We start from the raw sequence: 22,189 nt of genomic DNA, 5'->3' as shown, positions 1-22,189 counted from the left end.
ATGCATATTTAAATTTTGATATGAACTGCTAAGTTACCTTTTACATAGTGTAACATTACATTTCACTAGCACTGTGTGAGAGGTGTCTTAGTGTATGACATTTTTGCTGATTTTGCTTTTTCTTAAAAATTTGTTTAAAATTAGTTTATAAAGCAGAGTTCCATGTGGTTTCTCCATAAATCCTTAGTTTTGGTCAGTTGTCACTCACATCCGCTGAGCCTCCTTCCTCCACTCCTGTTTAAGCCTCGCCTACCCTGTACTCTTTCCCCTATTTTCCTGTCACATGTGTTGTGCCACCCCCACCTTAAGGCATCGCCTCTTCCTGCCACAGCCCCTTTCTCACTTTCAGGTCCCTGCAGATGGTTCACAGACAGATCTAAAGCTTCAACGGTGGGATGCACATAGCAGGACAGGCGGCGTGTGTCTCGGGGTCACTTCACATAAACCGTTTCAGTTCCGTCCATTCTAATGCAAATTTCATTTCTCTTTACAGCTATATGAAACCCCACTTTTATTTGTTGGCCCGTGGTGTCTAGTAGAGTCACTGTTTTCCCATTACAGGGTAACTCCGTTTAAACTCTTGGCTGTATATATGTATATATTTAGGAAGCGCCTAAGTAGTATTCCTTCCATAGGACTTTTTGAGAAGGTCTTTGGAGTTAGGTACCTCCCACTATAGTCGTCTGCCCTGCCTCCCCATCCTATTTGGCCTTCAGGTTCTCTTATTACCTTTCCCAATCTGTATTTCACTACATGCTAGGGCCCCTCCTTAGTCCCCATAATGTCTCTTTACTAATTGCCTGATCCTTACGGGTATTCCAAGTTCCACACATGCCTAAAGAGTGTCTGTGGCACCCTCACCCAAGATGACTGTTTGTAACCTTATCCACTTACCTGCAAACCTCACAATTTTATTTTTCTTAACAGCTGAATAATATTCCACTGTGCAAATGTACCACATTTTCATGATTAATGTGTCAGTTTGTAGATTTCTAGGCTGTTTCTATTTCCTGGCTGTTATGAATAGTGGAGCAATATACACACACTATATAGGTATCTTTGTGTATGATATAGAGTCCTTTGAATCTATGCCCAGGAGCTTGATCATCAGCTCTATTTCCAGCATTTTGAGGAAGCTCCACACTGGTTTCCATAGTGACTGCCTCAGTTTACATTTCCACCAACAGTGATTAGGATTCCTTCTTCTCCAGCATTTGCTGTCATCTTTTAATCTCAGACACTCTGACTGGAGTCAGATAGGATCTCAGAGTAGTTTTGATGTACATTTCCCTGGTGCTAAGACTATTGAACATATAAAAATATTTCTCGGAGCTGGAGAGATGGCTCAGAGGTTAAGAGCACTGGCTGCTCTTCCAGAGGTCCTGAGTTCAATTCCCAGCAACCACATGGTGGCTCACAACCATCTGTAATGAGATCCAATGTACATGCAGGCAGAATACTGTATAAATAATAAGTCTTAAAAAAACTATTTCTCAGCCACTTTTATCATATCTATTGTTCATTTCTATGATCCATTTTAATTGGTTTGTTTGTTTTCTTGTTTACTTTTTTGAGTCCTCTGTTGGATGTGCAGCTGGTAAATACTTTTCCTGTTCTGGGCACTGCCTCTGCTGTCTGATGATGGCGTCCTTTGCTGTATAGAGGCTTTTAAGTTTCATGCGTCCAGTTTATCAGCTGCTGGGTTTGCTGCCTGTGCTGCTGGGCTCCTGCTCCGAAAGTCTTTTCCTTTGCCTCTGAATTCAAGTGCACTCAAGAAATACTCATTTCTTGCCCCTCAGCTTCAGAGTTTCAGGTCTTACATTGATGTTGGAGGTGAGTTTGTGCAGGGTGGCTTCTCAGTGTGGACACTTAGAGCTAGAAACGTCTGTCTTTATATCCCACAGGTTTTGGTGTGTTGTGTTGTCATTTGCATTTGATCCAATAATTTCACAACTTCCTTCTTGATTTGCTCAAGGATCCATTCATTATTCAACAGTGCTTGTTTGTGTTTTACTTCCATCTATGTGTGTTCTGTGGTTTCTCTTGCTGCTGATCTGCTATCTTAATTACATTGTAACTAGAGACAATATAAGGAATTGTTTCAGTTTTCCTCTTGTTGTTCAGACTTGGTTTTGTCCTAACGTATGATCTATTTGAGAAAAAGTTCCCTAGGCTGCTGAGGAGAACGGATGCTTGGATGGAATGCCCTGTAAATGTCTGTTACATCCATTTAATCCGTAGCGTTGTTTAATTCAGATAGCTCTGTTTATTTTTGATTGGGATGACCTGTCAGTTGGTGAAAGTGGAATATTGAAGTCACCATTACCATTGTTTTGGGGCCAGTCTGGAACTTTATTTCCAGTCGTTCTTGTTTGGGACACAGGTTTACAGCCACAGTGTCCCATTGATGGGTTGTTCCTCTAGTCAGCTTGAGGGGCACTTATCTCTTCTCCCTAGTTTTGCCCTGAAGTCTGTTTTGTCAGGTATTAGGATGGACAACTGCACTTCATTAGGTCCATTTTCTTGGAATTCTCTTTCCCTTCCTTTCACTGTATAGTGATGTCTGATCTGTTTTTGGGAAACAGAAAATAGATGGTTCCTGCTTTATGATCTATCAGTGTATGTCTTTGGTTGGGGCAATTGGGATCATTAATGTTCAGAGTTATATTTGAAAGGCGTGTATTGATTCCTGCTGTTTTGTTGGTTTTACAGTGTTTGGTTTATCCCTCCTCCCCTTGCTTAGCTGTTATTCTAGTGTGGATTTTCACTTCCTGTGGCCTGGGTGTGTGTGAGGAGCAGTGCTCCCGTGCCCTTTCTGCTTCCCTCCTCTAGGCAGCTTGGTTCTGCTGTGTGTGTGGTGCTGAATCCAGAGTGCTTGCAGCTGGGCTGGGCTTCTCAGCCTCCTGCCTGTCTCCCTGTAGAGAGCTTCCCTGATTAAAAAGTTCACGAACAGACCTTGTTTCTCACAGCACAAGAGCCTACTTTGTGTTTTTGTCACTGTTGCATTTTACACAGTGCCAGTGGTAAGGCTTCTAATCCTCCATTTTACCTTCAAATCTCAGATCAGTTGTTTAATTCTTTGCGTTATAAAGTGACAAACAAACAAATAACAGCAACAACAACACCCAAAAAACAAAAACCAACAAAACAAAACAAAACAACAGCCTCCCCCCCATCATTTTGCGTAAGTCTGTATTGAGCATCTTTATTAGGTACATGCGTCTTTTTTCTCTGAAAGTCAGTGCTCATAAAGTTTCCTATCTGGTCCTTTTAAATTGCCAAGTTGAGTTTTAGGTCTTTTTATATGTAAAGAATATTAACTGTTGTTCAGTATGGTGGTTTGACTGAGAATGTCCCCATAGGCTCATATATTTAAATGTTTGGTCCCCAGTTGGTGGAGTTGTTTGGGAAGGATTAGGGGGTGTGGCTTTGTTGAAGGAGGTGTGTCACTGGGGGTGAGCTTTGAGGTTCCAAAAATCCATGCTAATTTTGAGACTCAGATCAATTCATGGCTTCCTCAGAGACCCCGATGAAAGGACAAAAGGAACTTAGTTCTGTGCCTTCATCCAGGGGCAGACTTGGAAAGGTCCCATCTGGGCCTGGGGCCAGGGCCTTGAAGGAGTGAACGCTTTGGTTCCTGGGAACTTGCTTTTCCCCTTAAAGAGACCGGAATTATCAGTCCAATGGCTGCTGTGTGTTGTTTGGTTAGCTTCATCCCATTATATGATATTTTTCTGATGACTTTATCCCATTTCTCCCCTAAAAACAGTGTAAAAGATGTTGTATTTCTTAATAGGCTTGCTTGGCATAAGCCATCAGCTTTTTCAAGACTTCCTGGTCCTACCTTTGTGTCTTCTTTATCTTCTCATTTCTGATCCTTCCTCTTAGGATGCTGTCACTGAAAAGCAACCTGGTCCAGGTGATGGGCATTCCCAGCTTGAGCTCTCCCTGATTTGTCCTCTCTCTTTCCCTCCTTCTTTGCCCTCCCTCCTTCCTCCCTCCCTCCCTCCTCTCCCTTTCTCTCTCTTTCCACCTTGTGCTTGTAAATTGAGATATAAGCTCCTGGCTACTGCTGCAGAGCCATGCTTGCGTGCCTGCTGCCACTCTCCCTGTCATGAAGCTCATGGCCTCACTCTCTGAATCTGTAAGCCCAATGAACTCTTTTATAAGTTGCCTCGGTGATGCGTCTTCACAGCAATAGAAGAGTACTGGCACAGTCTGATATGTCTGCTAATGGTGTTTTACTATAAACACTTTACTCTGCGGTCTGCTCGCCTATGGCAAGCTGTACTCTAGTGTATTCATTCCAGTTTGGCTCCATGCATCCCACAAGATAGACAACCAGCAAGAATACAGTTCTTTGCAAGATTCAGCATTTTCCTGCTCCTTAGGGTAAATCTGCCGCCTGTGCCATCTGTACTTCTTGGAGTTCTAATCATATAAATGCATTTCCCATTTTAAAATGAATGGAGATTTGTTGGAGGGAATAGTATTTAGAGACCCTGTGCCTCTTAAGTGAAACTCTGGCAAGCCTGTGCACTTTCCAGAACTTTCCATGTAGTTTAGTACAGTAAGCAGATCATAAGGGAGTTCAGCAAAGACAGGAATGGATGGATTGGAATACAGAGCAAGAGATGGCTGAGCAGCCTCAGGAGCCACCCGTGTCACTTGCATTTATCCTTTTCAAATACATCCTCTTTAATGTGGACACATGTGTGTGTGTGTGTGTGTGTGTGTGTTTTAAAGTAACTTTTATTTTGTGTATATGGGTGTTTTGCATGCATGTGTTCACCTGACCATATGGATGCCTGGTGCCCACAGGGCTAGAAGGGTGCTTCAGATCCCCTGGGCTCGGAGTTACAGACGGGTATGAGCTGCTATGAGGGTGATGAGAATTGAACCTGTGTCCTGGAAGAGCGACCAGTGCTCTTAATCACTGAGCCATCTCTCTAGCTCCTGTGTATTTTTTTTAGAATAGTAAAAGTAGCTTGGTATTTTAGTATACTATATAATATAAGATTTTCAGAGATAATTCTTTTTAAAATTTATTTTAATATTTAGGGCTTTTATCTTTTATATCTGTTATGAGCTAGAATTTTTAGAACCTTATAAAATTATAATGATTTGTTTTCCACTTGTCATAGAAATTCCTTTATTATTTTATTATTAATCACGGTATTGGAATATAAAAGATAGCTTTATTTTATTTTTTATTTTTTTATTTTTTTGGTACTTTATCAGCCTCTTTCATATCCATGCTGAAAGTTTGGCTGACTTGATCATGTGTAGATCTTTTTTTTTTTTGATAGCTTTTATTTTAAGATAAAGTATTCCTTATTTTTTAAATCGAACTGTTTCCAGATTTACCAGAAATTTCATGGAGACTGGGTCTCCTAGTTTGGTCTCAAACTCATTGTTGTTTTGCCTCAGTTTCCCAAGTGCTGGGATTATAGATGAGCACCATCATACTCAGCATGTAGTTTCTTTTGATTTGAAAAAAAAAACCCTTTGTGTGTATATATATATAGTGAATATATTTTTTAAAGATTTATTTATTATGTATATACAATATCCTGCCTGCATGTGGTCCTGCCCACCAGAAGAAGGCACCAGATCTCATTATAGATGGTTTCAGGCACCATGTGGTTCCTGGGAATTGAACACAGGACCTCTGGAAGAGCCGCCAGTGCTCTTAACCTCTGAGCCGTCTCTCCAGCCCCTGTGAAAATTTTTCTAAGGTCTTTTTTTCTCTACTCATATCAAAAGATAGAGGATAACAATCTTTCTTCTTGGCCTTCCTATAACCTTTGTCTTTTTAATCATTAATTCTATGTTATTTAGTTAATATCACTCATTTTCTACATTTAAAAAAGTGAGTTAACTGTGCCTTGAATGTTTGAGGACTTCCCTGGTGGTGGGTCCAGCAAGCAAGATGACACAGTAGGTAAAGACGGCTGCTGCCAGCTCTGATGACCTGAGTTCTGTCTCTGCGGCAGAACCAATGCTCAAAGGGCGAGCTTTAATTATACACACATATTGTGGTGTGCATTTGAGCACGTATTTACATGTGCTCATACATGTACACACATGCACGTGTGCATGCACACACACATAGCAAATCAAAATTAATAGGAAATTAAAAGTAATAATCCTTCAATGAAATAATCATGTTGCTGATCTTTTCTCCTCCTGGTATTTATAATGTGTCCAGTTTTTCTGTATATCACTTAATTCTTTGTTTATTTTTTCAGATTTGTAGGAATTTCCAGTGTGTAAATGCTTCTGTCTTGAATTATGACTGTGACATTCAGGAAAAATGTCATGGCCATGGGGTAAGCAGCATTCCCCTTAGTTGTTCACAGCGGTGGTGCTGAGGTGATGGTTCCAGTGAGGGCTAGACGAGCGTTCCTAAGGTTTCTGGGTAGATATTGGGAGAACTTGTTCATGTTGGTGAATGTTATCATTATCTCTCTCTTACACACACACACACACACACACACACACACACACACACACACACATACATTTAATTGCTGGGTGTGGTAGTGCACTGCCACAGAGTGAGTTCCAGCCTAGCCAGTACTGAGATCCTATCTCAAAGGTATAGAGAGAAGAAAGACAGACACACAGAGGAGAATTTTGTATAAATTTGGTTCTTTTTAGTTTCCATTCTGCAGTTGATTCGGAGCTTACTCCCAATTAACAAGTGGTTGTTTTGCTTGTTTTAAAGGTATGTAATAGCAATAAGAATTGTCACTGTGAAAATGGCTGGGCTCCTCCACATTGTGACACTAAAGGATATGGAGGAAGTGTGGACAGCGGCCCGACATATAATGGCAAGTACACGGAAGGGCATTGGTGTGGCCTCCAGCTGCCCTGGGCATCAGCTGGCACCGTTACCGCTTTCTTCTCTTGCCACGTCAGCTGTGCTTGCGCTGTCTCCTGCGTTGCTCGCAGACATTCCTGGGGTGTCAGCCTCATTTCTTTCCGTCTTTGCTTGTCGTTATGGATTAGCCTCATCTCTGGCTCTGTAACCACGTTGGCTCCTGCTGTGCAGCTAACACAGGACGTCTCTGGTGCTCTCCTTGCAGCTCTTGCTATGTGTCCTCACAGCTCAGTGCCTACCCAAACCTATGAGCATGAAGTCCCAGATCTCTTGCCTGCCTGCCTCTCGATGAGCCTGCTGCGTCTGCCTGTTCTTCTAGGACTGCTACACAACCACATGCCACTAACTGCTTTTTAAAAAAATTCGTTTTTATTCCTCAGTAGTATAATACAAGTTCCTGGTGAGAAGGCGAACTTGCTCCTCTCCAGCGAACTTGGTGGAGTAACTGGCTCATGGGTTTAGTATTACCAGAAATTGCCAGACTTTCCCAAAGTGGCTGCAGTATTCCAATACTGGTTGCATCGCAGGCTGCGGTTTCAGTTACTCATGATCAATGGCTTTTTGGAAAATCACTGTGATCCATTTATTCAGGGTCACCCCATGATGACTCCTTGTCAGAACTCTTGCCTCTGTTAACCTCACATGCTCAGCAGAGGGACATTGTACTGTGTCGTACGTCATAAAAAGTAGGGTGAGCTCAGGGCAATAAGGTATTTTAGAAAGAGAAAAACCACCTTCACATGATATTTATCACAGTATATTGTAATGGTTCTATTTTACGGCTAGTTACTGTTAGCCTCTTACTGTGCCAGCGTATAAGTAGACTCTGTCACGGGTGTGCATGTATAGTTAAAGCACAGTAGGTACTGGGTCATGGGGTGGTTTCAGGTGTCCCCTGTGCACCTGTGGTGCCTCCCTAACATTAGCCTCTAACATGGCCAGTGTTTGTCACTTAAGCCGTTCTCGACATACATAGTGCTCTTCAGGTGTGCCTTTACGTTGCATTCTCCTTGTTATCAATGATGCTGAACCTCTTTTCATCTGTTTATTCATCATTTGACAGGAACATATGACAACTACTTATTGTGTCCCTGTTTAATGTTTTCCCCAAACCTTTACTTTTCCAGCTTTAAGAGTTCCTTGTATATTATGAATACAAATCCTTCATCAGTATATGCTCCATATATGTATTTTATTTTTAAAGTTTTTATACAGATTTTTTGACTTCTTTTTTTAAATTTTTAAAATATATTTTATTAATTTATTCATATTACATCTCAATTGTTATCCCATCCATTGTATCCTCCCATTCCTCCCTCTCTCCTGCTTTCCCCTTACTCCCCTCCCCTGTGTGACTGAGGGGGACCTCCTCCCCTGTATATGCTCATAGGGTATCAAGTCTCTTCTTGGTAGTCTGCTATCCTTCCTCTGAGTGCCACCAGGCCTCCCCATCCAGGGGACATGGTCAAATATGGGACACCAGAGTTCATGTGAAAGTCAGACTCCACTCTCCACTCAGCTGTGAAGAACGTCCTGTCCATGGGCTAGATCTGGGTAGGAGTTTATATAGATTTTTTAAAATTAGAAGTTTTAATTTTATTTAGTAGTCACAGCACAACATGTGTGACACTCTCTCCTCCCAAAGCGTGCACACTGGGGACTGAGCTCAGGTTGTCAGGCTTGATAGCAAGCTTCTTTACCAGCTGACCTGTTCCACTGGCCTGTTCTTAAAGTTAAAAACTCCTTAACATAATGTTGTTTGTGTGGCTGAATGTGCCACAATGTGTGTGTGAAGGTCAGGAAACAACTTGTGCAGTAGGTTTCCCCACTGTGTGGGTATGTGGAATTTAACTCAGGTCATCAGGTGTGGCAGGAGACATGCCTTTGCTCAGCGATCCGTCTTTCTGCCTCAAAGAAGGATGTCCCCGTGTGGGGGACAGGCAGGGACACTCACTGCTATCCTGACAGGAGGTGCCATTTCTTCACTGTTAGTAGATAGTGGCTGTGTATTTTAACAGGTTTCACCACGACATTTCTATCCATCCTTAAGTTAGACTTTGGGTGTAGTTAATTCCTTGTCTTTTGGGTTTTTGAGACAGTTTCTCTGTGTAGCCTTGGCTGTCCTGGACTCCCTCTGTAGACCAGGCTGGCCTCGAATTCATAGAGATACCCTGCCGCTGCCTCCCAAGTGCTGGAATTAAAGGCTTATTGGGGATTAAACTTCCAGGCTGTCTCTCCAGGGCAGAGGACAACTGGTGGGAAAAGCCTTGGCAGCTTTAAGGGGACAGGTAGTGTCAGGGATATGAGCAGTTATGAGTCAGAATAACCTGGGAGTTGGAGTAGCTGGAGGTGGGGTGTGGGCAGAGCAGCCTGGGGGTTAGAGTAGCTGGAGGTGGGGTGTGGGCAGAGCAGCCTGGGGGTTAGAGTAGCTGGAGGTTGGGTGTGGGCAGAGCAGCCTGGTGGTTAGAGTAGCTGGAGGTGGGGTGTGGGCAGAGCAGCCTGGGGGTTAGAGTAGCTGGAGGTGGGGTGTGGGCAGAGCAGCCTGGGGGTTAGAGTAGCTGGAGGTGGGGTGTGGGCAGAGCAGCCTGGGGGTTAGAGTAGCTGGAGGTGGGGTGTGGGCAGAGCAGCCTGGGGGTTAGAGTAGCTGGAGGTTGGGTGTGGGCAGAGCAGCCTGGTGGTTAGAGTAGCTGGAGGTGGGGTGTGGGCAGAGCAGCCTGGGGGTTAGAGTAGCTGGAGGTGGGGTGTGGGCAGAGCAGCCTGGGAGTTAGAGTAGCTGGAGGTTGGGTGTGGGCAGAGCAGCCTGGGGGTTAGAGTAGCTGGAGGTAGGGTGTGGGCAGAGCAGCCTGGGGGTTAGAGTAGCTGGAGGTTGGGTGTGGGCAGAGCAGCCTGGTGGTTAGAGTAGCTGGAGGTGGGGTGTGGGCAGAGCAGCCTGGGGGTTAGAGTAGCTGGAGGTAGGGTGTGGGCAGAGCAGCCTGGGGGTTAGAGTAGCTGGAGGTGGGGTGTGGGCAGAGCAGCCTGGGGGTTAGAGTAGCTGGAGGTGGGGTGTGGGCAGAGCAGCCTGGGGGTTAGAGTAGCTGGAGGTGGGGTGTGGGCAGAGCAGCCTGGGGGTTAGAGTAGCTGGAGGTGGGGTGTGGACAGAGCAGCCTGGGGGTTAGAGTAGCTGGAGGTGGGGTGTGGGCAGAGCAGCCTGGGGGTTAGAGTAGCTGGAGGTGGGGTGTGGGCAGAGCAGCCTGGGAGTTAGAGTAGCTGGAGGTGGGGTGTGGGCAGAGCAGCCTGGGAGTTAGAGTAGCTGGAGGTAGGGTGTGGGCAGAGCAGCCTGGGGGTTAGAGTAGCTGGAGGTAGGGTGTGGGCAGAGCAGCCTGGGGGTTAGAGTAGCTGGAGGTGGGGTGTGGGCAGAGCAGCCTGGGGGTTAGAGTAGCTGGAGGTAGGGTGTGGGCAGAGCAGCCTGGGAGTTAGAGTAGCTGGAGGTGGGGTGTGGGCAGAGCAGCCTGGGAGTTAGAGTAGCTGGAGGTGGGGTGTGGGCAGAGCAGCCTGGGGGTTAGAGTAGCTGGAGGTGGGGTGTGGGCAGAGCAGCCTGGGGGTTAGAGTAGCTGGAGGTAGGGTGTGGGCAGAGCAGCCTGGGGGTTAGAGTAGCTGGAGGTGGGGTGTGGACAGAGCAGCCTGGGGGTTAGAGTAGCTGGAGGTGGGGTGTGGGCAGAGCAGCCTGGGGGTTAGAGTAGCTGGAGGTGGGGTGTGGGCAGAGCAGCCTGGGGGTTAGAGTAGCTGGAGGTGGGGTGTGGGCAGAGCAGCCTGGGGGTTAGAGTAGCTGGAGGTGGGGTGTGGGCAGAGCAGCCTGGGGGTTAGTGTGGGGACTTTGATCTGTTGTAGGCTGTGTTAATGGGAACCTAGATATCCTTTGCTGAAGGTTGTCTGTAGGGGCCAGGTAGGGGAAATAGTGGCTTTTCCTGACAAACTGAAACCATTTCTTGAGATTCCGAGTAATGTTGAGGTGAGTTTCTAGTCACCCACTAGCAATCCTTCTGTTTACCTCGTCAGAGCTCGAGCTGAGCCCAGACTGTCATTCAGGACATTGTTGGTGGCCCCGCCATTTTTGGGGACCCTGCTTTGGACCTTGTGAATAATGCCACAGTGAGCATGGATTTGCACGTTTCTCTGCTATGACCCCGGTTCTTTGGGGTGGATCCTTAGGAGGAGGACAGCCTGGCTGTCTGGTCACTCTGATTTTAGGCTTTTAGAAAGAGTCCCACCAACAGTGTCGTGTGCACTCTTCTTTCTCTGTGCTCTTCCTCCTCATTAGCATTCATATTCTCCAGTTTTCTTAATCATTGTGACTAGTGTGCCGTAGAATCTTAGGGTAGTTTTTGGTTTGAATTTTCCCAGTGACTATTGAAAAGTATTTCACTCATTTGTCCACTATGCCCGGGTTGTTTTTTTCTTTAAATATCTGAGTTCTTTGCCTGTTTTGAATGTCAGTTTCCTGTCCTGCATTCTGTAGTCTGCAAACCCGCTGTGGTCTGTGACGGCTACCCTACTGATTAGTGCCTGCTTTTTCCCGAGTTGCGGATTCCTAATCAGGACCCCTCCAGGAACCTCACGGAGTCAGGTCTCACACGCAGGTCCTCGCTCCCTTGTGAGTTGACTTGTAGAAGAGTCAAGAAGCAGGGTGTAGTTTCAGTCTTTACGCACGCAACTCCTCTTCTGGACTTCAGTGTTATCTGTTGTAATTCCCTTTCAACTCACATTTTATTGATTTTTCTCTCTCTTGATTTGTCTAAAGGTCTGTCAGTTTTATCTTGCCATTTGCATGTTGAGATTTATAATACCACAGGCAAATGACAAAGATGGACTTGCATAATTCCATGTCATATTGTAGATAAAGCTAAATCTCTGTTATATTTATAGTGATCTTGAAGAAATAGAAAAGAAGCAAACCAAACATTCAGTATAAAACAGGGAAAATGCTCAACTAATAGTATAAAAATGTAATTTAAAATGACATTCAGTACTGATGTGTTACCTACCATGTTGGGAGGAAAGCCATGATTTTGGCCTTGTAGGTTAGGCTATGGAGAACAGAGAACTTTTATATAGTTCTTGCGAGTGTACCAGCTTTTAACCATCACTGTGAAGGACAGCTCTATAACACACCAAAGAAAGGGTGAATGCATTTCCTTGACATAGAACAAGTCTCTTGGGAAAATTATTCTGTAGTCACACTGGAGTTCATATGCTCTGGCTTAAGAACTGAAGGAAGTTACACGTTGTAACATTTGTAACATTTCTTCAGTACGGAGATGTTGAACAAATAGCAGCACATATTGAGCCCTCACCCCCCACCCCTGTTGACTTGATATAGCAGTATTGAGCATGAGGAAGGCTCTCAATGGTGCAGAAAGGCAGGAGCAGCGAACAAAGTCATGTGCCAGGAGTGTCTGTGTCTGTCAATAGGATGCTGCCTCTTACGTAACAGAAGGTTGCCAAGGGTTGTGTTCTGGTCCTCCTTATATTTGCGTGAGGAAATGCTAGAAGATTAAATAAGAAAAAAGCTAATGGGAAACACGTACATTTACCTGGTATGTTCTGTGTGGAGAACACTGACATCTGACATAGTTGACCATCACTGTCAATTTTTCCTTTCCAGCAAAGAGCACAGCACTGAGGGACGGACTTCTGGTCTTCTTCTTTGTGATCGTTCCCCTTGTTGCAGTTGCCATTTTCCTCTTCATCAAGAGAAATGAACTACGGAAAACTTTCTTCAGAAAGAAGAGATCACAAACATTTGAGTAATTAGTTTTTTCTTTTTAATGTGTATTAAGAAATTTAAAGTAATTATTAATGAGCCCTCAGAGAAGTTGGCAGTCTTTTAAAAATAGGGTTCAAAATACAAATAAAAATAGGGCTCTGTGATATCTTACAGGTTTTTAAAATTTTTTATTTTTTTATCTGTTAAATGGGCTAAAGGTGGTGGTCAACCAGCCACGATGGCATAGGCTTGTGGCGTGTGAGAGGCCAAGGCAAGAGGATTGTGAGTTCAAGGCTGGTTTGGGCTACTGAGACCTTATTACTTATTCATTCTCCCCCCCTCCTGTCTCTGTCTCTGTCTCTGTCTCTGTCTCTGTCTCTCTCTCTCTCTCTCTCTCTCTCTCTCTCTCACACACACACACACACACACACACACAAAATCTCATTTCTCACACATAGTCTCACACATATAGACACACAGTCTTTCTCGCACATATACACAAGTCTCTCTCTCTTCTTCCCCTCCTCCCACAGAGGCAGAGAGACAGAGAGAGAGAGGAGAAAAGACAAGACTGGAGGCAGGGCCACCTCTTAGACCAGGCAGGCGAGGATTGTGGTAAACAGTCCATATGCTGATAGCAAGTCTCCTTAGGGCTCAGTTTGCCTTACACTGATTTCTGATGGCTCTAAGTAGAACTTAGGGAATGTCATTTTATAGTTAGAGATTAAACCATGGGATAAAGATAAGTCAAGTGTTGGGAAACTTCCGTGTCTTCCTTTACGATGTCAGTTCTTACATAGGATGCTTGAACTCTCAGTTTTACAACCAGATTTTAAGAAACAAGTTTTGATGGGAAAAGGTTTTTCTAATTCAGACACCTGCTGCTTTTCAGTCATGTCCAAAAGTCTCTTCTAACGTATTGAGTCAGTATTTAGCACAAACCAAATCTGAGTTCAAATTCATTGGCAGTAGTTTGGTAAAAATATGGACTGAAACTGACATAACTCTTTGAATCTGAGCTTACTTCCTATAAAATGGGAACAACAACAGTGCCTGTTTTGTAGGGTTTTTAAAGATTAGATGAAAGAATATCAGCAAAGCCCAGGGCAGGCACGCGGTTCCTCATAGCTGTGGTAATGATCCAAGATGCCTGCACAGACTTCAGGACCCCGTGTCCCTTACTGTCGGTGATGGAGTGTGCTGATATGAGCCTCAGAGTTGAAAGTATTCTGCCTTTGCCTTCTTGCTCCTCCCTGTCCCCCACTCGTCCTCCTCCTCTTCCCCCTCCTCCTCCTCCTCCTCTTCCTCCTCACAGCATCACAGTTCTGATTGGCTAGTCCCTGCAGACTTGAGTCTGAGTCTGTGGCTTTAGTTACATAGTGAGAACAGTCTGCCTGGTTCCGCTGAGCTGCTATGGTTCCAGCTGCGGAACTTCCTGAATCTAGACTGCTTGTTTCCAGTGTGCATGCGCCCTCAGGATTTGCTTTTAATTGTCTTTGCTCTTAAGAAAAATTGAGGAGAAAAGTTAGAGAGCACTGACCTAACTGGTTGAATTTCATGGTTTCTTTGAAGTTTTAGGTTATTGAATCCTGAAATGAAGTTAGGAATCCCTCCTGTTCCCATAAGGACAAGATTTGTGTGGTTTAAAAATACAGATACTTGAGCTACCACTCTGGTTGTCACCACCAGCATCACCAACATTTTTATTTTGCATTAAGGAAAATTGAAGTTTTATATAATGTGTCCTGTACAAATGTTTTATCTTGAATTAACTCAAAGTAATCATGTCTTTCAGATCAGATGGAAGAAATCAAGCAAATGTCTCCAGACCGCCAGGAGGCCCAAGTGTCTCCAGACAGCCAGGGGGCCCAAATGTCTCCAGACAGCCAGGGGGCCCAAATGTTTCCAGACAGCCAGGAGGTCCAGGTGTCTCCAGACCACCAGGGGGCCCAAGACAGCCAGGGGGCCCAAGACAGCCAGGGGGTCCTCAGCATGTTTCTCCAGTTGGCCCATCTAGAGATACTGTAAGTTTCATAAAAAAAACTATCATTCTTACTGTGGTCAAGTATTGTACATTTAAAGACATAAAAGGGAGCTGGCAACGTGTCTCAGTGGTAGTGCCATGCCTAGCATGCGTACAACTATAGGTTTGACCTTTAGTTCCAAAGACAAAAAGGAAAGATTAAAAAATGGTTACATAGTTTAAACATAGGTGACTTTACCATGAATTTGGGAATATTGTCGGTCCTCAAAATAAAAGAGCAAGCAGAGAGTCCTGCTCGGAGGATGTGGGAAAAGGCATCGAGTTACTCAGAATGGTCTGCTTATTAATAAGGACTGAGCACCTGGGTCTGAAGCCTTACTTTCTGCCAGTTCTTTCTGGTTTCAACACCCGGCGCCCCTAAGATGTGCTATCAAAGACTGGGTGCTGAGCTCTCGGGTGGACCTCTCATCACCATTTCTGTCCGTGTAGTATAGAGTACTAGGAAAGGGTTTATGTTTACTGAGAAGCAATTTATAATACAAATTTTACCCTTCTTTGGACTTTTAAGAATGCTCTGGTATTTATACACAAGTCTGCTGTACTTTTTTCATTACTTTGTATTTCATCCAGCTGTTGCACATGGCTGTACTTTATTTGTTTGCCCTGTTGGTATGTTACATAGTACTTAATTGATTTTTAAAAAGTTTAGCTTTATTTTATGTGTTTGAGTGTTTTGCCTGTATGTATGTGTTCCATGCATTGCCTGGTGCCTGCAGAGGTCAGAAGAGGTAATCAGATCCCTGGTTCTGGAGTTAGGAATGGTCGTAATTTATGTGTATGCTTGGAACCAAAATCAGGTCTTCTGCAAGAGCATCAAGTACACCTAAGCTCTGAGCCATGTCTCCAGCCCCCATCTTGATCATTTCCATATGCATGGTACAGTAGTGTTAAGTAATCCATATTCTTGTACAATAGCCCTATAGCTGTGTGACACTGACACTCTCTGTCCACTAATCCTCTTTTCCTACTAGCCCTTTGCACCTGTCACTCACTGTTACACTGCTACAATTTTGACAATGTGTTTCACATGAGTGGGATCACACAGCATTTGACCTTCTATAAATGACTTATTTTGTTCAGCTTAATAGTCGGGATTCACCCAAGTTTGTGATGTTTGCAGGAACCTCCTCTTTTTGAAGTGGTATAATGTTCCAATGCAAGTATATTCTTTATATCTGTGTTAGTTGCCTTTCACTCCTTCGACAAAATACCTCAGCAAAATAAGTTAAGGGGAAAGATTGATTTCGTCTGTGTCCTGTGGTCTTGGGTTCCAGTCCATGGTTGCTTTGCTTCTGTTTCTGAGTAGAGAGGCAGCAAAGGGCTAGATGAGGTTTGGCTCCAGGAGTACGTTCCCAGTGCCGGTTTCTAGCGTGCCCCCAGGAGTATGTTCCCAGTGCCAGTTTCTAGTGTGCCCCCAGGAGTACGTTCCCAGTGCCGGTTCCTAGCGTGCCCCCAGTGGCATTGCCAGCTGGACATGGGCCTGTGGGCTTCGCCTTAAGTCAGGACACATTCTTCATCCGCTCATCTGTAGACATGCAAGTCATACCCAACCCTGGCCAACCAAATAAGCAAGAAAAAAAAAGAACCTTAAAAGGAAAGAATTTTGAAAAGTTTTAAACTTTGGAGTTGTGATTCGATAAACTGATCAGGTTGATATGTTAAATACAGAAAGTAAAAAAGAAAGAAAGAAAGAAAGAAAGAAAGAAAGAAAGAAAGAAAGAAAGAAAAATGTTTGAATGTTTCTGCCACAAAGAAACAATACTTGGGGGCATGAGAGATGACTTGTTGCTCTTTTGGAGGACCCACGTTTGATTCCCAGCACTTACGTGGTAGCTTACAACAGTCTATAATACAGTTCCAGGGGACCCAATGGCCACACTTGTACACTCACACGCATGCCTGCAGGCAAAATAATCATACAACTAAAGTAAGGTAAATAAATATAAAAAAATTAAAAGCAAAACGATAGCTGCTTAAGAAGATAGCCGTGGAGGCTGGAGACGGCGATGAGCTAGCTCACTTCCCCTCGCTCTTGAGACAGGCTCTTTATCAATTTCCCAAGCTGGCCTGAGCACACAGGCCTCCTGCTGCAGCCCCCTGAGTATCTGAGATTACACACTTGGCCACCAGGCCCCTTGTGTAGCTATTTGAAGTGGACAATATGGTGTTGTAGTCATGCTGTTGGGGAACGTTTGCTTCTCTGTCACCAGCTCATGTGTTGAAAAGACTGTGGTATCTCTGGTGCGTTTTCTTAGCACTTCTGTCCTCCCCCCCCTCCCCCAGCAACAACAACAACAAAATCAGTTGTGCCAGGGGCTGGACAGACAGCTCAGAAGTTCTGAGCACTGGCTGCTCTTTCAGAGGACCTGGAGTCGGGTCTCAGTGTCCTCATGCCAGCTTCCAGCTAGCCTCAGTGCCAGTTCCAGAGGACCCAGTGCCCCCTTCTGGCTTCCTATGGCACCAGGCTTACACAGAGGCGTTTAAATACATGCAAGAAAAATATGCACAAAATAAAAACATCTTAAAAAAAAAAACCAAACCCATTGACCTAGCCAGAGAAATGGTTCCGTTGGTAAAGTGCATGCCTTGAAAGGTTTGGGAGTTGAATCTCTGGACCCCATGTAAACCTGGACGTGGTAGCACAGATCTGTAATCTTTGTGTTCCCAAAAGTTGAGACTGGAGGTGGTAACAAGAGTTTCCAGAAGGATTTGGACCAGCATGGCCTGGTATATCCAGCACGAACAGCAGAGGCTTTGTTTAAAAAAAAAAAAAGGCCAATGACTTCCACATGTATGTGGTGGCTTGCATGCCTGTGCACACATATCATACACACAGTTGGCTCCAGGTGTGTGGTTTACTTAGCCCATGCCACTGGCATTTGACAGGGATTACATTGGCTTTGCAGGCTCTTTGGGTTGTATGAGCTTCCAGCTGTGTATGCTGATCCAAATCTCCTTACTTTAGAACCATCTGTTTTTTATTTCTTCACCAATCACTGGCTATAGGTTGTAGGTTCCTAGAAAAGTATTCATTTTTCTAGTTTGTTCAGTTTGTTGCCCTGCTGTTGTTCACAGTAGCGGCTTGAGAATTGTTTGTATTTCTGCAGTTTGGATTCTAATGCCTCCTCTTTCATTCTGAATTTGTCATCTCTTTTCTATCTGATAGTCCAGTGTATTAGTCACGTTTCCTTTCACTGTGATCAAGAACCCTGTCAAAGCAACTTAAGGAAGGAGGGGTATTTGGGCTCACAGTTGAGGGTACAACAGTCCATTGTGTTGGGAAATTGAAGGCAGCTGGATCCTGAGACAGCTGGTTCCATCCTACCCAGTCAGGAAGGAGAGAGCAACGCGAGCTCTTCTTTTTGAAGCAGCCACAAATCAAGTCCAAGGAATGGAGCCACCCTCCATCATGGCGGGTCTTCAAGATAGCCCCCACAGGCAGGCTGAGGCCTTGTCCCGTAGGTGATTCCAGAACCCAGCAGCTGAAGGCCAGTGGTAGCCATCACATCCAGATAATAGCCTTTTGATTTTGTTTATCTTAAATTCTTAATTTCATAGATGGTTTTCTGACTATTTAATATATTTCCATTCTCACCTTTTCCTTCTTCTAGTTTTCATGGTTAGCTTATCCTTATTTTTCTATATTTTAAAACATTACAGTAGGTTGTAATTTGATCATTTTCTCTTTTTGAAATGGCGTGTCCTTCTGATGTAGGCGTGTATTGCTGTGAGTTTGCTTTGAACATCGAGAGAGTTCCTTCTCATGGATCCTACCAGTCTTGCTAATTTTGTATTTACGTTTCTGTCTCAAGAGGTGGTTCTGTTGATTTTTGGTTTTTAGTTTGTTGTTGTTGTTGTTGGTTTTTATTTCTTGACACAATATATTTATTTTAGTTGTACCATTGTGGTTGGGATACTTGGCATGGTTTTTAGTGTTCTTATATTTCTTACAACTTGTTTTGTGGCTGAGCAAATGCTGTCTCCTGGAGAATGCTCAGTGCGCTGGAGAAGAAGGAATGTTTTGCCTGTGCATAAGGGAATGTTATTTGTGTAGGTCGGTAGTTCATGGCTGGTGTTGCCTTACTGAATTTTCTGTCTGCACAATCAACAGATGATTGAAAATAGGACATTTATCTTGTTTTGCTGCTTCTATGGTGCAGATCAGTTAATATTTGCTGTATTTCTACTCCCTTGCCAAGGAAGAGTATCATGAATTCTAATATTAAGGATAATTTTTAAAAAAGGATGATAAGTTATTGTTATTCACAATACCAATTAGGTGCTTAATAGGCTTGCTAATAAAATTTCAAGAGTATTTTATTTTAAATGTATTGGCATTATTTAGTTAATTTAATTCAATATTATTGTACTTAAGCATTATTGAATTTAAAATATAGCCTTAAAATACAGGAGGTATAACATTCAGTAGTAAAGATGAGTGGAACAGGAAAATGTCTTTTTCAATTTGGTGTCCTGGGGATAAAACTTGGAGGTTTGTACATGCTAGAAAAGCATCGACCATTGATCCTCACCCTGGCTCCTTTAACCAAAATAGTTTAGAACATCAACACTGTGGGTAGCGTGATAAGTATATTAATTGCTTTTGTACAGAACAACCTTATACCTAAGACAGCTGTGTGACTGCGCCATGGTGGTAACTATGCATTTTCTTTCCTTTCCAGACTGTGCATGAAAACAGATTTCCAGTACCAACATACGCAGCCAAGCAGCCTCCACAGTTTCCATCAAGGTCGGAAGGAAATGGGTTTAGATGATGTGACCACATTAAAACTCAGGAGTCAATGCTTTATAATTTCCCATTCAGTGCTGGCTTAGGGCAAGGTATTTAGGTAATTTAATATGGAACAAGTTTGGATAGAACACAATTTGTAAAGAAAGCCTTTAAAAAAAAGATTTATTTATTAAGTATGTATACAATGTTCTGGCTGCATGTATGCTTGCACACCAGAAGAGGCCACCAGAACTCACTATAGATGGCTGTGAGCCACCATGTGGTTGCTGGGAATTGAACTCAGGACCTTTGGAAGAGCAGCCAGTGCTCATAACTTCTGAGCCATCTCTCTTGTCCTGTAAAGAAAGCTTTTAAAGAACTCGATATATTAGTAGAACGTCAGAAAAGTAGCCTAAAGAAACTGAGCCAGACTGCTACCCTACATAGCTTTTGGTATGTATCAGATTCAGAATTGAAGGCCTTTAAAATACTCAGTGGTAGAGGAGTGAATGTGGGGATGTTCCCGCTTCCCCACAGAGCACAGCTGGAGAAGGCAGGGTGGAGAGGCATGCCTGTGCCCAGGCAAGAGAAGCCGAGGAGGGGAGCGGGGTGCAGCCTGGGCCTGAGGCAGGAGGACACGCAGAGCCGACCGGCTTTGGGGATGGCTTTTCTGTTACAGATGGCTCCACATGTTCTGAGGGCAAGTGAGGAACCAGGAGCTTGAGAGGAGCTTTCAAGGGGCTCAGAGGGCAGAGGAGACAGAATTAGAGGGCGAGCCCCTCGATGTACACCCCTGGCTTTGTCCAGCGACCCAGGGCCGGGGGTGTTCTTTCTGTGCTTCATTGATTTCCTCACAGAAGAGCAGGAATGCAAATATGGACACTGTGACTAAAACTAAATAGTACACCAGAAGATGAGACTCATCAGACAGTGCCTTTAAATAGTTCTTATCTTAGTGGCCCAGATTGAGGATTTCAGCATAGAACTAGAGACATTTTTTTTTTAAAGAAATCTAAAAACACAGAACTTAAAGGCTCAATACACAGCATTTGAAGGACCCGTGAACTATGTTACTATACTTGATGTCATATGAAGTGTATCTGATTCTGTCCACTCCCAGTGTCCAGTCACGTGGTAACATTTAGTAGTTTCTGCATGTATAGCTTATTATTCAGGAAGAGTACCTGGAAATCCTGCTGAGGATGAAGAGAATGTAAACCAGGGTGGGTTTCTAGCTAGTGCTCTAGTGTGGCACAGGCGGTGAGTGGTACTAGGGTTGGTGCAGGGGCTAGGGTGCCCACAGGTTGGAGTCTGGCTACAGAGATGGATGTATGTAGACACATTGGCTTGTTTAAGTGTCAGGTTGGCTACAGTTTGTGGGGTTTCAGTCCTATATGTAAATATAGAGTTCGTTTTACATTAAGCAGTGGTTTGATGCCTAAAATTTAAAGACTATTTATATTTATTTTTATGTGTATAAGTGTTTGATAGCATGTATGTATGTACATCACATGTGTCAGTGTACATGGAGGCCAGGGAGGTGGATTTATAAATGCTTGTGAACCACATGTGGGTGTTGGGAACTGAAACTTGATCTTCCGTAAGACCATCAATTGAGCCTTCTCTCCAGTCCCTCCCAAAATCTGTCCATAATTTTTTAAATTAAGAAAATAATTTTAAGTTCCACGAAGTAAAACAATACTCCAATGAAAATGAAGATTATTTAACCGCCGAGGAAGGGGATTGCCCCTCTCCTGTAACTTTCAGCTGTCTGTGGCTCCTCGGAGAGGGCTTAGGTCTCACGAGGTCCTCCTCCTGGACACATGGTAGGATGCCGATAAAGGGGCTTATTCTTGATTAGATCTTTTCTGGGTGACTTCCATGTCTGCAAGTTCTTGAGTGTAACAGGCGTGTCCTGTCCAGGAGACAGGCTTTCCCAGCACGCCTCCCGTTCGCAGGCTCCTTCATTCTTTCTTGTCCCTTGACCACTGTTCTCTGAACCACAGAGGGGTAATACAGATGTCCCACTCAGAGCTGAGGGTTCCGTGGTCACGTAATCTCAGCACTCACTGGAAAGGAACTTTTTCTGACCAAGACGGAGAGCAGCGTATAGGTATAAACATAAGTATTTGGTGGGCAGTTTGACAGCATGACTATTTAACAAAACATCAGCGGTAGTTTCCCTACTAGGGCCTCTGGCCCCCTGGCCATAGTCTTTGACCAGCTTTGGAGTGGGAAGCATGATTTCTTTTGCTTAGAAAGCAGTTAGCTGCCCCCATGACACTGTTGCATCAGTAGGCACATCTCGCCTGGCAGGTTTGTTTTGTACCATTGCAGGGTGTGTGGGCAGGTGAGACCGTTGGTGACTTTTGTCCACCAGCTCTCTACAAAACATACTCCAGCGCCGTGAACGCTAGCTAGCAGGAATGAAGGCTCCTGTTCTGGTCTCACTACTGTATCTGTTTTCTGCAACCTCAGTACATGTTGTCTTCACCAGCTGGGTTTGGCGTTTTTTTTAGTGGGCGATCAAGAGCAATGATAGTAACTTACATTGCCTTGAAGGCCTCCTGGGCCTCCCTGATCAACAACTCATAGCAGCAGCCTATCCCTGGCACTGGGATGCTTTTGTTTAGTGACTGTGCTTCTAGTGACAGCGTGATCCACCATGCAGGGTACATTCACTCCAACTCTTTTATTTTTTCATTATAATTTTAGATTAGCTTACAAAGTAGTGGGTTTCCTTGGAGGTTTCCCCCCCCACCCTTCCTTTCTCCCCTCCCGTCC

At 44.1% G+C, this 22,189-nt stretch overlaps 1 protein-coding gene across 1 annotated transcript in view; it reads left to right on the top strand.

Annotated features, from left to right (window-relative positions):
- ADAM9 (ADAM metallopeptidase domain 9) overlaps window positions 1-22,189 on the top strand; it is a 71,389-nt gene that overhangs the window by 46,363 nt on the left and 2,837 nt on the right. The window contains exons 17-21 of the mRNA XM_084760646.1: window positions 6,252-6,332; window positions 6,731-6,836; window positions 12,528-12,669; window positions 14,425-14,653; window positions 19,356-19,423. Of these exons, the coding sequence (XP_084616772.1) occupies window positions 6,252-6,332; window positions 6,731-6,836; window positions 12,528-12,669; window positions 14,425-14,653; window positions 19,356-19,423 (626 nt within the window). The remainder of the gene's footprint in view (window positions 1-6,251; window positions 6,333-6,730; window positions 6,837-12,527; window positions 12,670-14,424; window positions 14,654-19,355; window positions 19,424-22,189) is intronic.

Source organism: Acomys minous (genome assembly GCF_964271855.1).
Source record: "Acomys minous genome assembly, chromosome: 15".
NCBI lineage: Eukaryota > Metazoa > Chordata > Mammalia > Rodentia > Muridae > Acomys > Acomys minous.
The sequence above is the reverse complement of the archived record's forward strand: the minus strand, read 5'-3'. Positions and strand labels throughout refer to the sequence as shown.